At 35.7% G+C, this 15,639-nt stretch overlaps 2 protein-coding genes and 1 non-coding gene across 3 annotated transcripts; 1 reads left to right on the top strand and 2 right to left on the bottom strand.

Moving 5' to 3' along the window:
* Positions 1–917: 917 nt before the first annotated feature.
* On the bottom strand, positions 918–11,901 carry LOC110787210 (AT-rich interactive domain-containing protein 4). Its single transcript, XM_021991794.2, has 15 exons — positions 9,762–11,901; positions 9,479–9,667; positions 8,750–8,803; positions 8,528–8,616; positions 7,103–7,379; positions 6,975–7,031; positions 6,300–6,331; positions 5,958–6,093; positions 5,697–5,870; positions 4,390–5,010; positions 3,812–3,949; positions 3,562–3,660; positions 1,891–1,991; positions 1,694–1,784; positions 918–1,582 (listed from the first exon to the last, which is right to left on the bottom strand). Exons 1-15 carry the CDS (start codon positions 9,921–9,923, stop codon positions 1,457–1,459), a joined length of 2,346 nt encoding a protein of 781 aa, XP_021847486.1. The 5' UTR covers positions 9,924–11,901; the 3' UTR covers positions 918–1,456.
* Positions 11,902–12,356: 455 nt separating this feature from the next.
* TRNAS-GCU (transfer RNA serine (anticodon GCU)) lies at positions 12,357–12,438 on the top strand. The gene has a single exon. It is a non-coding gene; the product is annotated as a tRNA-Ser (tRNA).
* A 178-nt stretch (positions 12,439–12,616) lies between these two features.
* LOC110787209 (FCS-Like Zinc finger 17) lies at positions 12,617–14,490 on the bottom strand. The gene is made up of 2 exons (XM_021991793.2): positions 14,065–14,490; positions 12,617–12,960 (listed from the first exon to the last, which is right to left on the bottom strand). The coding sequence occupies exons 1-2, from the start codon at positions 14,319–14,321 to the stop codon at positions 12,711–12,713; spliced, it is 507 nt and encodes a 168-aa protein (XP_021847485.2). The 5' UTR covers positions 14,322–14,490; the 3' UTR covers positions 12,617–12,710.
* Positions 14,491–15,639: the final 1,149 nt, after the last annotated feature.

Here is a 15,639-nt window from a genome sequence, read left to right on the forward strand (position 1 = left end):
AGGACAAAAAAAAAAAAGTCCAATTGAGAAATGAGTTATAATTAGAATAAATTTAAAAACAGTCCATTAGGGGTGCTTACCCGGTTCAAACACAGACTGAATTAGACTGACCTATAGCTGTCAAAACTGACCCAACCTGAAGCGACTGAACCCTAGGCCATAACCAACCATGATCCGAAATTTTGGTAAAACATGTAAACCAAAACCCAACTTGTATGCGACCCAAAAAAGTCAATAACCGATTTTAACCCCGTATTGATTGACCCGACACCCGATCAAAAGATAACAGATAACTGAACTTACCCGATCGAACAATGATCTGAAACCCAATTCAATACTCGACCCGACAATGACCTTAACCCGATTTTTGCCACATAACCTATTAGTGACTCGACTTGTGGAGTAAATATTTACGCTTTAATATTTTGAGATGACCAAAATAGTTATTGACTCAATCTTGATTCATGTCTGAGAGTGAACCTGACCTGAATTTTAACCGACCTGAAAATTATCGATCGCACTTGACCCCAAACCCGGGGTTAACTGCTACAAACCCAATTTAAACCCGATTATATGAGACCCAAACCCGAAATTGAACCCCTCTCGAACATGACTCGACTTGTACCCCAAATGGTAAAAAAAAACCAACATGACCAGACATAATATAGTGACTCAAGACGACCCGACCTGATCATGGCCCAAAATGAACCGACACAGACCCAACCCGATGACATGTTTTAACAGCTCTGCACCGGACTGAAGATCTGTAAGTAAGAGAATACAAAATGACTACCTTAACTTAAGCAACTTGTTACAAGTTCACAATAGCTACTCATTACAAAATCAGCAAAATTTAAAGGAGCTATAATATCAAAACACTAATAAATTCCTTCACATCAAGGAGGGAAGAAGAAAAGGGAAGCAAGGAAGTAACAAAAATGGTAAAAATGACAATAAGGCGCTTTACAATGTTGTTAGGCACAGCCCGGACAGGGACAACAATGTCAAACTCCTTCTAAGAATTGAATGATCCATCTCTTTGATAATGCTGCTACCATCTACCTAAATACAAATCTCATATGCTCTAATTATTTTACACTACACCTTTTCTCCTGGGATCCATTTCCTATACCTGTAGTAAGTAAACTCTGCTATCAATCATTTCACCTCCCTTGATAAGGAAAAAAGGACTGCTAAAAGGAACATAAAAAAGCATAAGTTATGTCACAATTAAGCTTTCGTGTTTCACCTCGAAACTGTTTCTCCATCCGTTATCTGCCTGCCTGCAGAAACACCCTCAATTGGTGTATCCTCCGTTTCCAAATATCAGCAGAAACGCCCTCAATCGTTAAACTCCTCCCGCCAGGAATTATCAAAATAAATTTTCAACCATGGTAGCAAATATACTACCCGGGGTAGAAAGGAAGAAAAGAAATGGGAAAAGTAAAGACTATTATCACACATGTCTTGAATATGCAAGATTCTCTGAAAAACCGTTTGAAGTCTTCTGCAACTTCTTTCTGAAATTTGTGACACTGCAATGAGGACAAATATACTCTAATCCGTCTGTTTTTGCATAATCCTGCAAAACCAAAGCAAAACATACATTGTGGTGAAACTAAATAATAATCCAACACATTTTTCCACTTTTAACAGACTTGTACAAGTACTTTATTAGACACTTTTAGTTTACCTTAAAGGCGCCAAGACCTTGCCGTCTATCACAACCAAAGTGGGCCCACTCCCCGCATATGCTACAGTTGACCCAGTCACCAGCTGCGCTACTGTTAAAGGTGGCAGGGAACAAGTGAAAAACTTGTCAAAAAAGAGAAAAGAAAAAAAAATAACACGTATGGTCGTGATGGGCACTAATGGAATTCAAGCACAAACCTGTGGCATAGCAAGCAACATTCTCCATCTACATCTTCGTGAGATAATTCGTATTCCAGCAAGTATGTTTCGTAATGTCGTTTAAGAGTGTTTCCAACACCCTGCAACATTTGCAAGCAAACATCAATACAATCTTACAATTTCAAGTCAGCAATGGATAATTATGCATATGAAGTCATAGCAACTACTCAGGTAATAGGTTCAACTATGCAGTTAAGGTAAAGGAAATGACCTAAATAGAAAGGATGGCTAAGCATTATACATAAAGCACAACTGGTAACACTTCAACAAGATAATAGCCACATGCCCACCTCCAATCGACAAAGAGATCGGAATCAAGGGAGATGGTGATCAAACAAAGTTCACAAGGAATATGTTGGACAAAAAGAGTGAGTTGTTCGGTCAGAAGAGCAAATTCACAGGAACAGAAATGGGTTGCAGGAGCAATGATTCACATAGATCAATGAATATATGATAAGAACAATGACGGTGCTGATAGAGCAAAAACTGCATACACGCTAATAGTTTTGTACTTCGTCCGTTTTTTTATTGCACCATTTCCTTTTCTGTTATTCTTTCACATGCTATTTGCCTTTTTGGTGTGTTCACACACCAGATACCTATTATACCTTATACATGTTTTATATTTATCATTCTTAGATTTCTTACCTAATGTTTTGGAAAGGAAATTGACGACCTAAGAGAAGGCAGTGGATATTTTACCTAAGGGCTGCAGAACGAGGAGGAAAAAGGAAGATAAGGAAAGAATGAGACAAAGAGGAGAGAAAAAGAGAGAGAATCAAAGAACTCGGAGGGAAATTTGAGCCAGACTTCAGACAAGGGTTGTCAACGATTTCTGTCAAAATAGAATAGCAGAAGCCACCATTTTGCATATTCTCAAATTCGGGTTTTTGTGATTAGAGATTTTAATTTAGGGTTCAAATTGCAACTGACTAAGGGATGTTTGCTTAAATTTGAATCTTAGAGCCTCTGTTATTTGATTGAAGAAATTTTGATTTATTTTGGTTTTAAGGTCAAATATCCTCCCTCTAGCACAGTGGTTGCATACTTGCACACATCTCTACCCTAATGGCGCCCTGCGCCTCTCCAGAGCATCCCATCGTCGGTCGAAGGTTGCCACCCCTCTCACATTGATGTTTCCAAAAACTAAGTTTACATGACACATTGTAAAAATGTTTCAAAAGCTGATAAACACAATTCTGGAGAAAGAAGCATTTCTTAACCGGACTATCTCAATTTGGAGAAGTTCTGCGATTCTCATTTTGGAAACTGAAATGTTAAAGAAACTTTAAAAAGGCAGGGTTTTTTATGGCTTCAGGGAAGAGATAGGGTGGAACAAAGTCATTATGCCACCAATGAGAGAGAGGTAAGGTGCTTGAAATTCCCAACCACAAGCCAAGGAAGTAGGCAAAAACCCAACAAAAGAGGATAGCCAACTAATAAAAGACAGAGAGATGACAAAAAGCACAGTAAAATCCCATCTGCAGGGTACTGTAGGTAAACATATTTTCTATCAATTCCAACTCAAAATTATGCTGTACAAATATAGTGAACCTCACAGAGTCAAACTGTTCCCTAAAAGTTCATATGCTATGGGAAAAGATAAGCCACAAACTAGAAGCAAGAGAGAAATGTAATCAGAGAACATACAGTCATTTTATTGGTTGCGGTGTAATTTCGCATCTTCGAAAAAACTTGTCCTTTCCAGTTGATTCCATTACCCACATGAAAACCTCCTCTTGAAACAACCTGAAAGAGGAAAAATTCAGCTTATTCTGTAATGAGAAAAAGATTCAATCAAAGTAAGATAACCCCTATTAAAAGGTTTTTACCACATCTGCATACTGCATTGATAGCATCAGATTACCAAATTACAGAAACAAAAGAAACTGCAAAGTACCTCTCTGTACAAGTTGTATAGATCCAGACGCTTGGAGTTGAGAATGGCATCAGGGAACTCTGCTAGCCCACCTTGAGGGATGAGCCGACTGTGTCCGCGATGCATAAGAAATTGCATTACATCCTTTAAGAACTCGTCCTGAAAATGAATGTATTTAGCCTAATGTGACCCGAGAATCAGAGTAAATAGTGAGGCAGGAATGAACTGGAACAAACAAGTGATTTAATATACATCAGATTGCTGAAAAACTTTCAACCCTGGACAAAACTAACAACATTCTTTCAACTTTGAACTGTCAATTTAAATAATCTAATTTCCAAGTTCGCTTCACAGACCCAGCTACGAAAAAGTAATATGGTATTCACAGTAATGCTTTTGTCTGACAGTATTGCATCTTCTTACTTCTACAGATTTAACAGCCAAAAGATGCAACACAGACCACCTGATGGATATAATCTAAGCTGATACGTTGAAAATTGCTAATATCAATCCATATGTGCCTCAAAATTTAGGATATCGAGGAGAATAAGAAAAGCTGGGTGAAATAGTTGTGATTTTGAGAAAACGGGAAATGTTACCTCTGAGCATAACTGGATAGGTGATCTGCCACAACCATGCTTCTTCATAGGTATTGGATTTAAGGAAATGATCTGCTTAGCCTGAAAAGTGTTAGATGACCTTCTATTTGGTGCAGGATTTGATGCCAAAACACTATGCTTGGTTGATGGAAGAGCTGGCGAGCTGAGCTTCAGTTGGCCAGTATCGTAGTTATCTGCTTGCACTATCCCCACAAAAGGCATCATTTTTCGAATATTAGTTTGAGGTATGGGCCTCATTGCTGCTACTTTTAGCTTCTGCAGGATGGGAAAAACTGGACTATTACTCCCATTAAAGAATCTAGTTTCTTTATCTTCTTGTTCAGCTTTTGTTGTAGACAGGTGACAGTCATGTGAACAAGGGCTTGATCCTTGACCTATTCCAGAAATCTTTCTGCTTGGAGGAGGTGGTCTAAGCCACCTAGGTGGAGCAGAGAGATCATCATTATGTGGATGCCTATCTTTCTCCTGTCTTGTGCAGAAAAAAAGAAGACGATCAGCGTCATCTCTCTGAAACGAAGCAACTGCCAGTCCTTGAATGCTTGCAATTCCAAGGGCTACTAGACTACGGTAAGATGTCTCCGGCGCCAGCTGCCGCAATACCTATGACCATACAAGAATTAAACAAAGAATGAAATCAGGAAAGCAATAGTAAAAACAAAATAGGCGAGGCAACCAAGATATTGTAAAATCTTTGGACGAAATTACAACATCAATCTCAAAGAGAAATAACGAAGCACACTTCAACGAAGAGATATTCAATGCTACACTCCACGAACCAATTATTACTCCATTGATATCCACATCAAGTTGTTAACCATGTTAAAAGCCTATCTATCATATATAGCAGCCAGAAGCACTTCATTTAAAAGTCTTTTTCGATACATCACCATCAAAAACACAAATTCCTGTATCTAAGCGCGAAAATTTGTAACCAAAATTTCCAAAATTGGAAACAGAACCAGTGATATTTTCTTGGACCTCAAGCTATATGACGGATGGAAACTCGGGAACAAATGCCTAAAATATATAACAGCTTCTTGCATAAAAATTAACAGAAACTGAATGCGCTCTCTCCTCTCAGTAAATAAATAGAATTAAATGATTTAAGTTAAAACATAAGGAGTACATTTTAAAAACACAATAAGGCAAAAGGAAAATAGGCAGTCATTCCAAAAGTTCACATACCAAAAAAACGTGTGTTCTCCTTAATACCTAATCAGTACAATACTATACTAACATCAATTCCAATAGAAAGGGATATCTGAGCAAGGGTCTGAATCAAGAACCTGCAAAGCCCATGACGGTGCTTTCAAGCATACTTCAAAAACTGTTGCTCCGCAAGCAATTGAGACAGATGTCCGAGGCTCTGATGAAGGCATTTTATTTTCTTCTGAAGAGGGCAGTGCCTGTATGAGCTGACTTCTTTCAATGGCCTCCTTCTTTATATGATTTTCCAATTGCTGAGCATTAATTTAAACAGAGTATTAATACATTATCCTACTCAAGAACTATCAAGAGAGCCAAAAATAGCAAAGAAAATAGATCACCTGATCATCGAAGCACGTTTGCGCACTCCCAGATACCAGGACAGAAATATGGGCAGCAGTACAGGTAGATATATCACATCTCATGGTCACAACACCACGTGAGAATGTACCTGCTTGCAGTGGTGGTGGTGGGGCACTGCAACACATTGAAGTAGCAAAATTCATTGATCCATCAAAGGTTCGAAGGTTATCTATAACTAAATTATGAGAATAAAAAGCAACATTTCTTAATAGAACTCAATCAGCCTTATCCCACCCCCCCCCTACCCCTCTACCAAAAGTTCTGTTTTTTTTAGCCTTCACCAGGGAAAAATAAACAACAACATTAGCAACAGACAATACCTGAACCGGTTCTGAAGCTTGCTCCCTCGCATCTAAAAGAAAGAAAGTAAAGAACTCATTAGACACTATGCTGAGAAAAAAATATACCATAACTGAAAATAAGAAAGAACAGTCATGTCATTGGATTCAGCATCATTCAGTGCGTAACTGCTAATTTAGTCACAATGAAACCACCAAACTTTAGGACAATCTTCTTATCTACAGGCATCAATTATAAGTAAAGAGGCATGACATGCAAAGAGCCATGAAAACTTGCAAACACTTATTGCTTAACCAAGTGCCTATATGCAAAAGAGTATAAATGTTGGATGACTGGAGACTGAATCTTAAAAAGTTCACCATACATTAGAACTAAAAATGAGCTCCATGCTTATACAAGAAAAATGCAGGGAAACAAGGTTAATTTAGCTTACATAGAGAAAAAAAGGGGTAGTCAATATACAAGAACAATAACAACAACAAGGCCTTAGTCCCAATATGATTTGGGTCAGGCGTCAGGCCCTCAGCTAACATGAACCATTATAAGGAAATTTCCGCAAAACGTGAAGCAAGAAAAGTAAAAGGTTATTTTAAAGAGAGTAAAAACGCAAAATTGAGAAAGTGAAGGTGAGGGACTGGGGTATTCGGAACAAAATATACATTATCTATAAATAATAACAAAACAAAAACACTTACTTCTATACCCAAAAGTGCGTTCAGTCCATCCTCCAAACATCCCAACAAATATGCATCCTGAAAAAGGGTTCTCTATATAAGCACATGTCCTTTTTAAAACCGTGAAACAAGAAGGTTTGATAACTCACCAACGAGCATGCCACCCCACATATCAAAAATCTCACGCTCACTTCATCATCATGGATCTTAACAGCAGAAACATTACTCCCGGAGCCTTCTTCATCATCACCCTCATCAACCTCGGGCAGAGCAACTTCAATAACAGGAGCCTCGCCAAGAAGAGATGGACCCAGCTTACCACCAGCCTTTTGGCTGTTCCTTGGAACCACTGCATCGTTCCGAATGCAATAAAGCCCAAATGATGCATGAGCCAGTTGGAAAGCATCCCAGGTATGGCATGGCGTACTGCATGGAAAAAACGTTACATCATCGTTTCTCAACACAGCAACATGCATAAGCAAGGAGCACCACACTATCCGGTATTCTCCATCCATTAATTCAGTAAAACAGTGACACAGGCCATGATAATCTTCATAGATATACTTAAATAAGTGAGTCTCCCTGAAGCCCATTGCGAAATTTGCATTTCTCTGAGTTGTACTGATAGTTCCTTAAATTCCTTTGGTTCCTTAAATTCCTTTTCAATGGACTTATGGACTACTATCTCCATTTTCATATAGTTCAGCATGATGCTATAAATATCTCCCTCGAGACGGAGGTGAGACCACCCATATGGGGTATTTCAACTTTTTAGAGAAGAGAGAAAGACAAAGGTACATTTAAGGGTTTAAATGGTTTCATAAAGTGGATCAACGGAGGGAAAAAAGGAATAAAGTAAAAGTAAGTAAAACAAAAAGAAACCGACGTACGGAACGTGGGGAAAACATTAATATACAGTATTTTTTTCTTTATCCTTCAAATTTCAGCCACACTAAACTTGAGACAATTTTTTTAATGTAAGGACTGTTACCTAATTCTCTAAGCACCCCACGAACCGCGAACCAAAATAAGCGAATTATAACATGAAAGTAGCACAATTTTATCCCAGCTCAACAAATTAGGTAGCGAACTGCGACCTTGTACCCAGTCTCATACTAGCGAATCAAGTAACTATATCACATCCTAATTACTTCAATACACGCACATGATATAGCTGACGCCTGACGGATAGGAATATGCAATGTAATCATGTCAAATTCCAAACTTACGGGCTCATCGCATACTTAAAGGATCTCGTTCACTTTATCTAAAGTAATTAGGTACCTTGTTCTAATACTATATCTGGGAATTAATATGGTAAAATGGGTATGGAGAGAACTCAAGACAATCTAAAAAGGGAAAAAGATCACTTATTACATTAAAGGAAGCAAATCTATGGGAAGAGTTCAAAATGGATTAATAATCAGAATTCCAATAACAAGAAAAGAGAAAGCAATAGCCTAAACAGCTTGTTCACAGCTAAAACAGCTTCCTTGTCTCACAACACAATTATTCTCCAAACCACATAGGGCTATGTACCAAAAAATAATAATTGCTGCTGGTGAAAGTAATACCTCTGTACAACTGAAAATAATGCATATCGGAAATGATCAGCAGCATAGCAAGAAAATGGATTCCGCCAAAATATAACATAGGGTACCCCCTGCCAAAAAGAGGAGAACAAGCCTTAGTCAATAAAAAAAATTATAAATAAGACCGATAGTGGCGAAGTTACATTAGCCAGCTCTCTGGACAGACAACAATAACAAAATGATGAAATTGGGCTTTTCTCTCACCTTAGAATGAATAGCATCTGCCAAATTTTCACCATTTGGGATCTCCAAATAAACCTGAAAATTACATTAATCACTATCAAATTTTCTGCAATGACATAATTCCTGTTTCACAAACTCGGGTACATTACATGACACAATGCGCAATAAAAGCCCTGAAGGAGACATCATTTACTTTCCAACTTAGAGCAATAGTTTCCTAAGCTACAAACCACGCAGGAGAAAAAGAAGTACATCATCAACAACAACAAGAACTCATAGTTCATCAAGGACCAAGGGAGTCTAAACGCGTATAACCTTTTCCATGAACTGCTAGGGTCGTAGTTAGACTGTTTCCAAAACTACAAGCAGAACATAACTTGCTACTATAATTACCGAAATTTGATAATTCTCACACAGCTTCCAAGTGAAAACACTACTTCTTGGTACTTTCATGATTACACTCGACACTACGTAGCTGCTTTTTCTATATATACTCCGCGCTAGCATAATCAATCAATGCCTCTCCCTAATTTACCCAGCTTTATGACTCAACATGCATAATAGTATAATACTGATTCAATCATCAAAATCAAGCTCCCCATAGGTCTTTTGGTTAGTTAATTGAGAACTCTCTCTTCATCCTCATCCACAATAAATATCATCACAGCAATTCAGTATACAATCATAAACAACAATGCATTCACATAGGAGCACCACATAAAAAACTACAAAACCGGGCAATTCACTTACCGTGGTAGGCAATACATGATTAAAAAGCTCAGATATCACTTCAGCATCAGATAAATCAACACCATCCCACACTATAGACCCGATTTCATCATTTGGCAACAACTGCCCTTGCAGGTACACAATATTCGGCTTCAACAACTCAAGGGTCCTCCCAAACTCATCCAAGCTCGGATTTCTAAGTGTCCTAACCTGCAAATTATTTTTAAAAAAAAAAATCAACCTTTCGTCCCATGAATACATAATTGCACAAACTGCCCACATGAAGTATGAATTCAGTACATACCTCTAAGCGGCTAAAAGATTCAAGCTCAGTGAAAGGGTATTGCAGCCGATCCTCAGTTTCCCACTCTCTAAGCTTACTACTATCACATAAAACTGCTAGAACACTACAACTTTGCTTCAAACTTCCCTGAATATTACCATTGCTACTGTTATGCAACATCATTCTTTTTATACAATTATATGACACCCAATTAAAAAACTTCTCTATCTGCAAAATTACAGCAACTTCACAAAACCCTTCTTCCCCAAAAAATTCGTTCCCTTTGCATACTGCCAGTAAAAACGCAAAACTCCTCCATTACCCAGCTTAAATTAAACAAAACCCGGAAAATTCCAACTTGATCCAACCCCAGAAATTCTTCTTTTAGTATTGATCAAATTGGGGGAAATCACAATTTATCAACCTAGGGTTTGCAAAACTCGCAACTTGGAAACAAATTGGAGGGAACAAATAACAGAAACAAAGCCGGTGAACGGTTGCCGGCGATTAAATCCGGCGGCAAAGACGGTGGTATCGAAGAAAGGGAGAAATTAGGGAGATTTGAGGAGAGAGAAACTAGAGGAAAAAGGAAATTGAGATTAGGGATGGTGGATTGGAATTGAAGAAGAGGGGATTTGAGTATTGCGATTTTTTGTTTGTGTGCTTTTGATACCCGAACCCGATTAAGAAAACCCACTTGATAATGATTTTGATTGATAGAATTTTGATTAAATTGTTGTAAGTAGCATCTTTTTTTGGGTAATTTTGATTTGATTTTGACCGAATTTAATTTAAATTTAAGATTATTTGATCCTGTGTAGTGTAGGAGTAGAATTTGTTGGAATTTCATTGATTCGTCTGCTCTTCTTTTCCTTTTTTCTTTTCTGTTTTTTTGTCATCAAACCCTATGCATTATGCAATCCTTTGATGACTTGGACAAGTCCGTACCTTTTGTTTCATAGTTTTAAGGTTTTTAACTAGCTTCTTCAACCTCATTAACTTAAGTATACAAAAACTATCTAATTATGTTATTGGGAAGTTTAAACACACTTTTAGAAGTGATCAAGTGAAGAAATTGATCCATTTTCATTTCTTCTTACAAAAATTTGAAACTTTGCTAGTATATTGACTAAAATACCCCTATAATTACTAAATTTGTGAATTTTTATTTCTGCATGTTGTAAGGTGCAATTTAAACTATAAGTTTGCTTAAATCGTGATCTCGTTACAAAACAATGTCGTTCTTGGTGCACGGATTCTTTTAATATTATTCTCTCCGTTCCAATTTAGAGTGTCATTTTCCTTTCTTTTTTTTTTTGATTCAAATGAGGATTACATCCAAAGAATGTCATTTTCCTTTCTAATCCATTCCAATTTAGTTTTACCATTTTTTGTTTTTTGCAGTACTCCCTCCGAATTGTTTTAGAAGCCACAATTACTACTTGCGGACATTTTTTTTTTTTTTTAGTCACAAATTCCATTTTTTTTTTTAACTTGTACACCCACTCCGCAATTATTTATTATTTTTACTTCCCTAAGAGCCCACTTAACTCATAAATAATTTCATTTTGGGTAACTTTTACACCGCCCTTATTTTTTTTATATTTCTTTATTGTTAACTACCCCCATTTACATCATTAGTATATCAAATTCAATTATGATCCCTTAATACTTGTGTCGGTTAACATTGACTCCTAAAAAAATACGGAGGGAGTAATTTAATATTTTATTACTTCTCTGAGTTCTCTCTTCCAAATACTATCGTTCATTCTACCTATTTTTCAATAAAATAACTAGTGTGTGGCCCGGGCGTTGCCCCAGATTTTTAATTTTATTCGGGTTTATTTTTCGTAAATATGTGCCCATAGAAATGGTGTCATCGTCGAATTGCGATGAGGACACAAGATTAGCTTTCAATCAACAAACTTCCCAATCTAAAACCTTACCTTCGAAAATCAAAACAAAGTCAAATCCTCTTCTTCATCATCAATTGATTAATTACTCAATCTCCGTCAATGTTTCCTCTCTTACGCATTGTTACACTTGATTACTCATAACTTTTTTTTAGGCTTAAGCTAGGAAAGTAATAATTATACATTTATAAATTAAGTAATCATTCACTTTTATTCAATTTATTATTTATTGTAGAAAGAATAAATAGAAAGATATAACATAGTTTGTAGTCGGCTAAGACGGTAGGATGTGTAACTTTTAACAAATGAGGTTTGGTGTTCGATCTTTGCTATACCCGTTACCCAAAAAGAAACAAAAAAATAAATAAAAAGACTTTCATTACCAAAAGTATCAAATCAAAAGTGAATAACAAAACATATATAGTACGTATATTAATGAAGTAGCTCATTTCATGACAAAGTCATCTCATTCTTTCTTAAGATGTGAAGTAGTTTATATGGAGGATGGTTCTCCAGATATTTTACCACTTATCTGGCCAACAAGGAGCAAATTGAATAATGAATAGAACTGTAGTGAAAATCATTTAGGGGTCGGGGGGACACCTTAATGACATTAATTACACATTTATATTGTTGTTGTTTCAAAGAGTATGAATGACATTCTAAAATGATGCCTGTTTTATAATTATAAAAAGATGAAATAGTCGCTTTGGCCGAGTGGTTAAGGCGTGTGCCTGCTAAGTACATGGGGTTTCCCCGCGAGAGTTCGAATCTCTCAGGCGACGTTTTTAATAGGTTTTGTCATATAACAGATTGTCAATGTATAGTTTTGTGTTGTATAATTATAACAAGGAAGCTGCAGTAGCGCATTGGTTAAATCTTACATGACATTAGATTCCAGATTCAACTCCTGGCTGCAGCATTTTTTATTTTTTATTTCTTAATTTTTTTGTATTTCCAAAGTAATCCATACTTAAAACCATACTTCTCGTATATAACCACCAAACATCTACATCACCAAAAACCTAAAATATCATACGGATTACTACTATGTAAGCTATGAAAAAGAGAGTAAAGGTTGTTGGTGTCTAGTAGAAGAGATTAATGGTTTAAGGTTATTACTACGGTGTTGTCGACGCCGTCGAAGATCCTCTAATAGCCTACAAGTCTCACATCCAACACAATCTATAGTAGGAGTTGGACCCGCAATGAGCCTCTTGTTGGTGATCTTGGCATCGATCTCTTTCATCTCGTCAACCATTATCTGCCTGCTCCTACATTCTATGCTACAAAATCCCTGCTCACCCCTGCGTACATATAATTACATCACAATAATTTCAATTGCTACTACTGATAATATATGGGACACTTAAATCAAACTAAATATAAGTACTCGTATATAATAATAATTAGAGTAGGTATTTTATATGACTTTTATAAATTAAATACCAGTATTACATCTAGGTGTATCATGCACACGTTTAGTGCATTCACATAAATTATTATAGTTTCTAATTTGGAGCTTTCTCAATTGAGTAAATGTCTCAATTGATTGGTCTTATGTGGGATATGTGGCCTATGTTTATGTGGCGGTGGACTTTTATAATGGGCATGATTCACATGCTCCTATTTCATATTTTTGTTGATTTTTGCTAGTCCTCAAACTTAAAAGGTTGTTTTCCTTGTTTAAAGCATTGGATCTTAAACAAAAAAGTTATGGTGCGTTTTATTTATCTGATTTTATCTAAACTTATCACATTTTATTTTAGTTATAAATTATATTTAGATAGATTTTTTTTCTCACTAACTTTGAACTGAAATAAGTGAAAATTAGATGAATAAAACAAACTATAGATTAAAACTTCTACTACTAATTATCTACTCCATACCATATATTGTGGTAAAATGTTTGATTTATTACCAAGAATTAATAACCAATATTATTGCAGAAGCAGGCGTAATCCAAACTTACCAAATTTCACTTGATTTTGTTTTGGATATTTTTGATACTTTATGGATAAGCATCATTTATAGCATATTTGATCCATGTGACATTAACCACTACTAGCCCATGACCAACTTTATTAATTGCCGAGGTACAGAGATTATTCAACGGGCTAATTAATTCACTAAGCCAATTAAAAACTCCCAAACCCAATAACAATTATACAAATCATACATTTTTAAAAAAAAAAAAATTAAACAGCTTATACACAAATTTACTTAATTATTGCTTGAAAATGACATAGATATATACACAATGGTATCATAACCGCACCAAGATCATCCAAAGTGGTATATTGGATGTACCATTTTAGGTAGTCGCGTGATCTCAGGTGCATGAAATAATTTACACGCATAAAACCGGACATAAAACTAGAATCAAATTTGTGTTGTACGGAGTATATTACCTGTACATGTAAACATCTTTATCAAGGGAAAGAGGCTTCTTGCATAAATGGCATGATTTGAGAAAACCATGATCAAAATCACTATATGATGAACTGGTGATGGGTGATGATGAACTGATGGGAGTTCTAGTTAACGACCTTAATCCAGATTTAACCACAATATTAGAATACTCAATCTCTGAAACTTGCAGCATTACAATTCGTAGCCCTGATGAAATTTCACCCTCTTTTTTTCTTCCTACTGATGATAAAACCATTTTTTGGGTCTTGATTTAATTTTCCTTTAATTTCTCTCTCTGTTTTTGTTTTTGTTTTTTCCCCTCTTTCTGCTCTAGTATTTTCTGTTTATTTAGAGAGTGATAGTAAGAGAGAAAGAAAAAGGATGAGGTGTTAGATGTTGAGGTAGGAATGATGTGGGGAAATGAAATCAATGTTGATGGATATATAAACCAACAAAACATGTTGGATACTTTTTAAATAAAAAATTATTGTAGTAATATGTACTCCCTTGTCTCTTTTTATTCTTACGTTTTCCGTTTTGGGTGTCCCTAAATGTTCTTTACATTTCCTTTTATATTATCACATAAATATTTTAATATTCTATCAAAATTCATGTCCAATGATTTTTTTAACCAATTAAATTTATTGGGTCATTTAATTTCTCACACCTTTTCATTGGAACATTAAATTTTTCTCATTTTCTAAATATCAAAATTTTGATAAAAGTGAAATATTATAAATAAACGTAATTTGACTTATTTAAATAAAAAAAAATAGATGAATCTCAATACACTTTAATTAGTCGTCAAAACGCGTGCAAAATACAAACGTAAAGAACAAAAAGAGAACGGAGTAATCTCTTTGTTTCTATTTGTTTGTCCGATATTTTATTTATGGGCTTGCCTTGCAAAGATTTTTAATTTATGTTTTTACATTTGGTCCCACTTGTTAAATAATTCGAAGACTTGCGAGTGAGAGGTCACGTACATATTAAGTCCAATTCTTAAAGGCTAAACAACTTATAAGCCCAAATGAGAAATTTACTACTTCCTCTGTTCCACAATAGATGCATCATTTCTCATTTGCGCATTATTTATCAATCATTTTTTCACTGTTGTGTAAGAAAAAACATAGTTAAGTGAGATCTTGTTAAATTCGTATTAATGCAAGGATTCCAAATATCAACTTTTTATAATTTGTACTTATACGCATTTAGAGATATTAATGTTCAAAGAAGCGTATTGGCATACGTGCAAATAGAAATGATTCATCCTTTGCGGAACGGAGGAAGTATGTAGTACTCCGTACTTAGCTTGACATGCTTATATGAGTTCAATTTTTCTTTCATTTTTCTTTAATGTGAGGCAGGTAAAGTTGGTCATGACTGGACACGATCTTGATACGACACGATTTTCTATCGACCGGCCTGATAAGATATGTACGTACCCAACTCTAAGAACATTTCACATATAGCTAACAATTGGGTTTAAACATAATTACACACAGAGTAGTAAAATACGAAGTACTTACTCCGTTACGGAAATATCGCACCATTTATTTTTTACACTATTCACA

This window comes from Spinacia oleracea, chromosome 1 (assembly GCF_020520425.1).
Source record: "Spinacia oleracea cultivar Varoflay chromosome 1, BTI_SOV_V1, whole genome shotgun sequence".
NCBI classification, from domain to species: domain Eukaryota; kingdom Viridiplantae; phylum Streptophyta; class Magnoliopsida; order Caryophyllales; family Amaranthaceae; genus Spinacia; species Spinacia oleracea.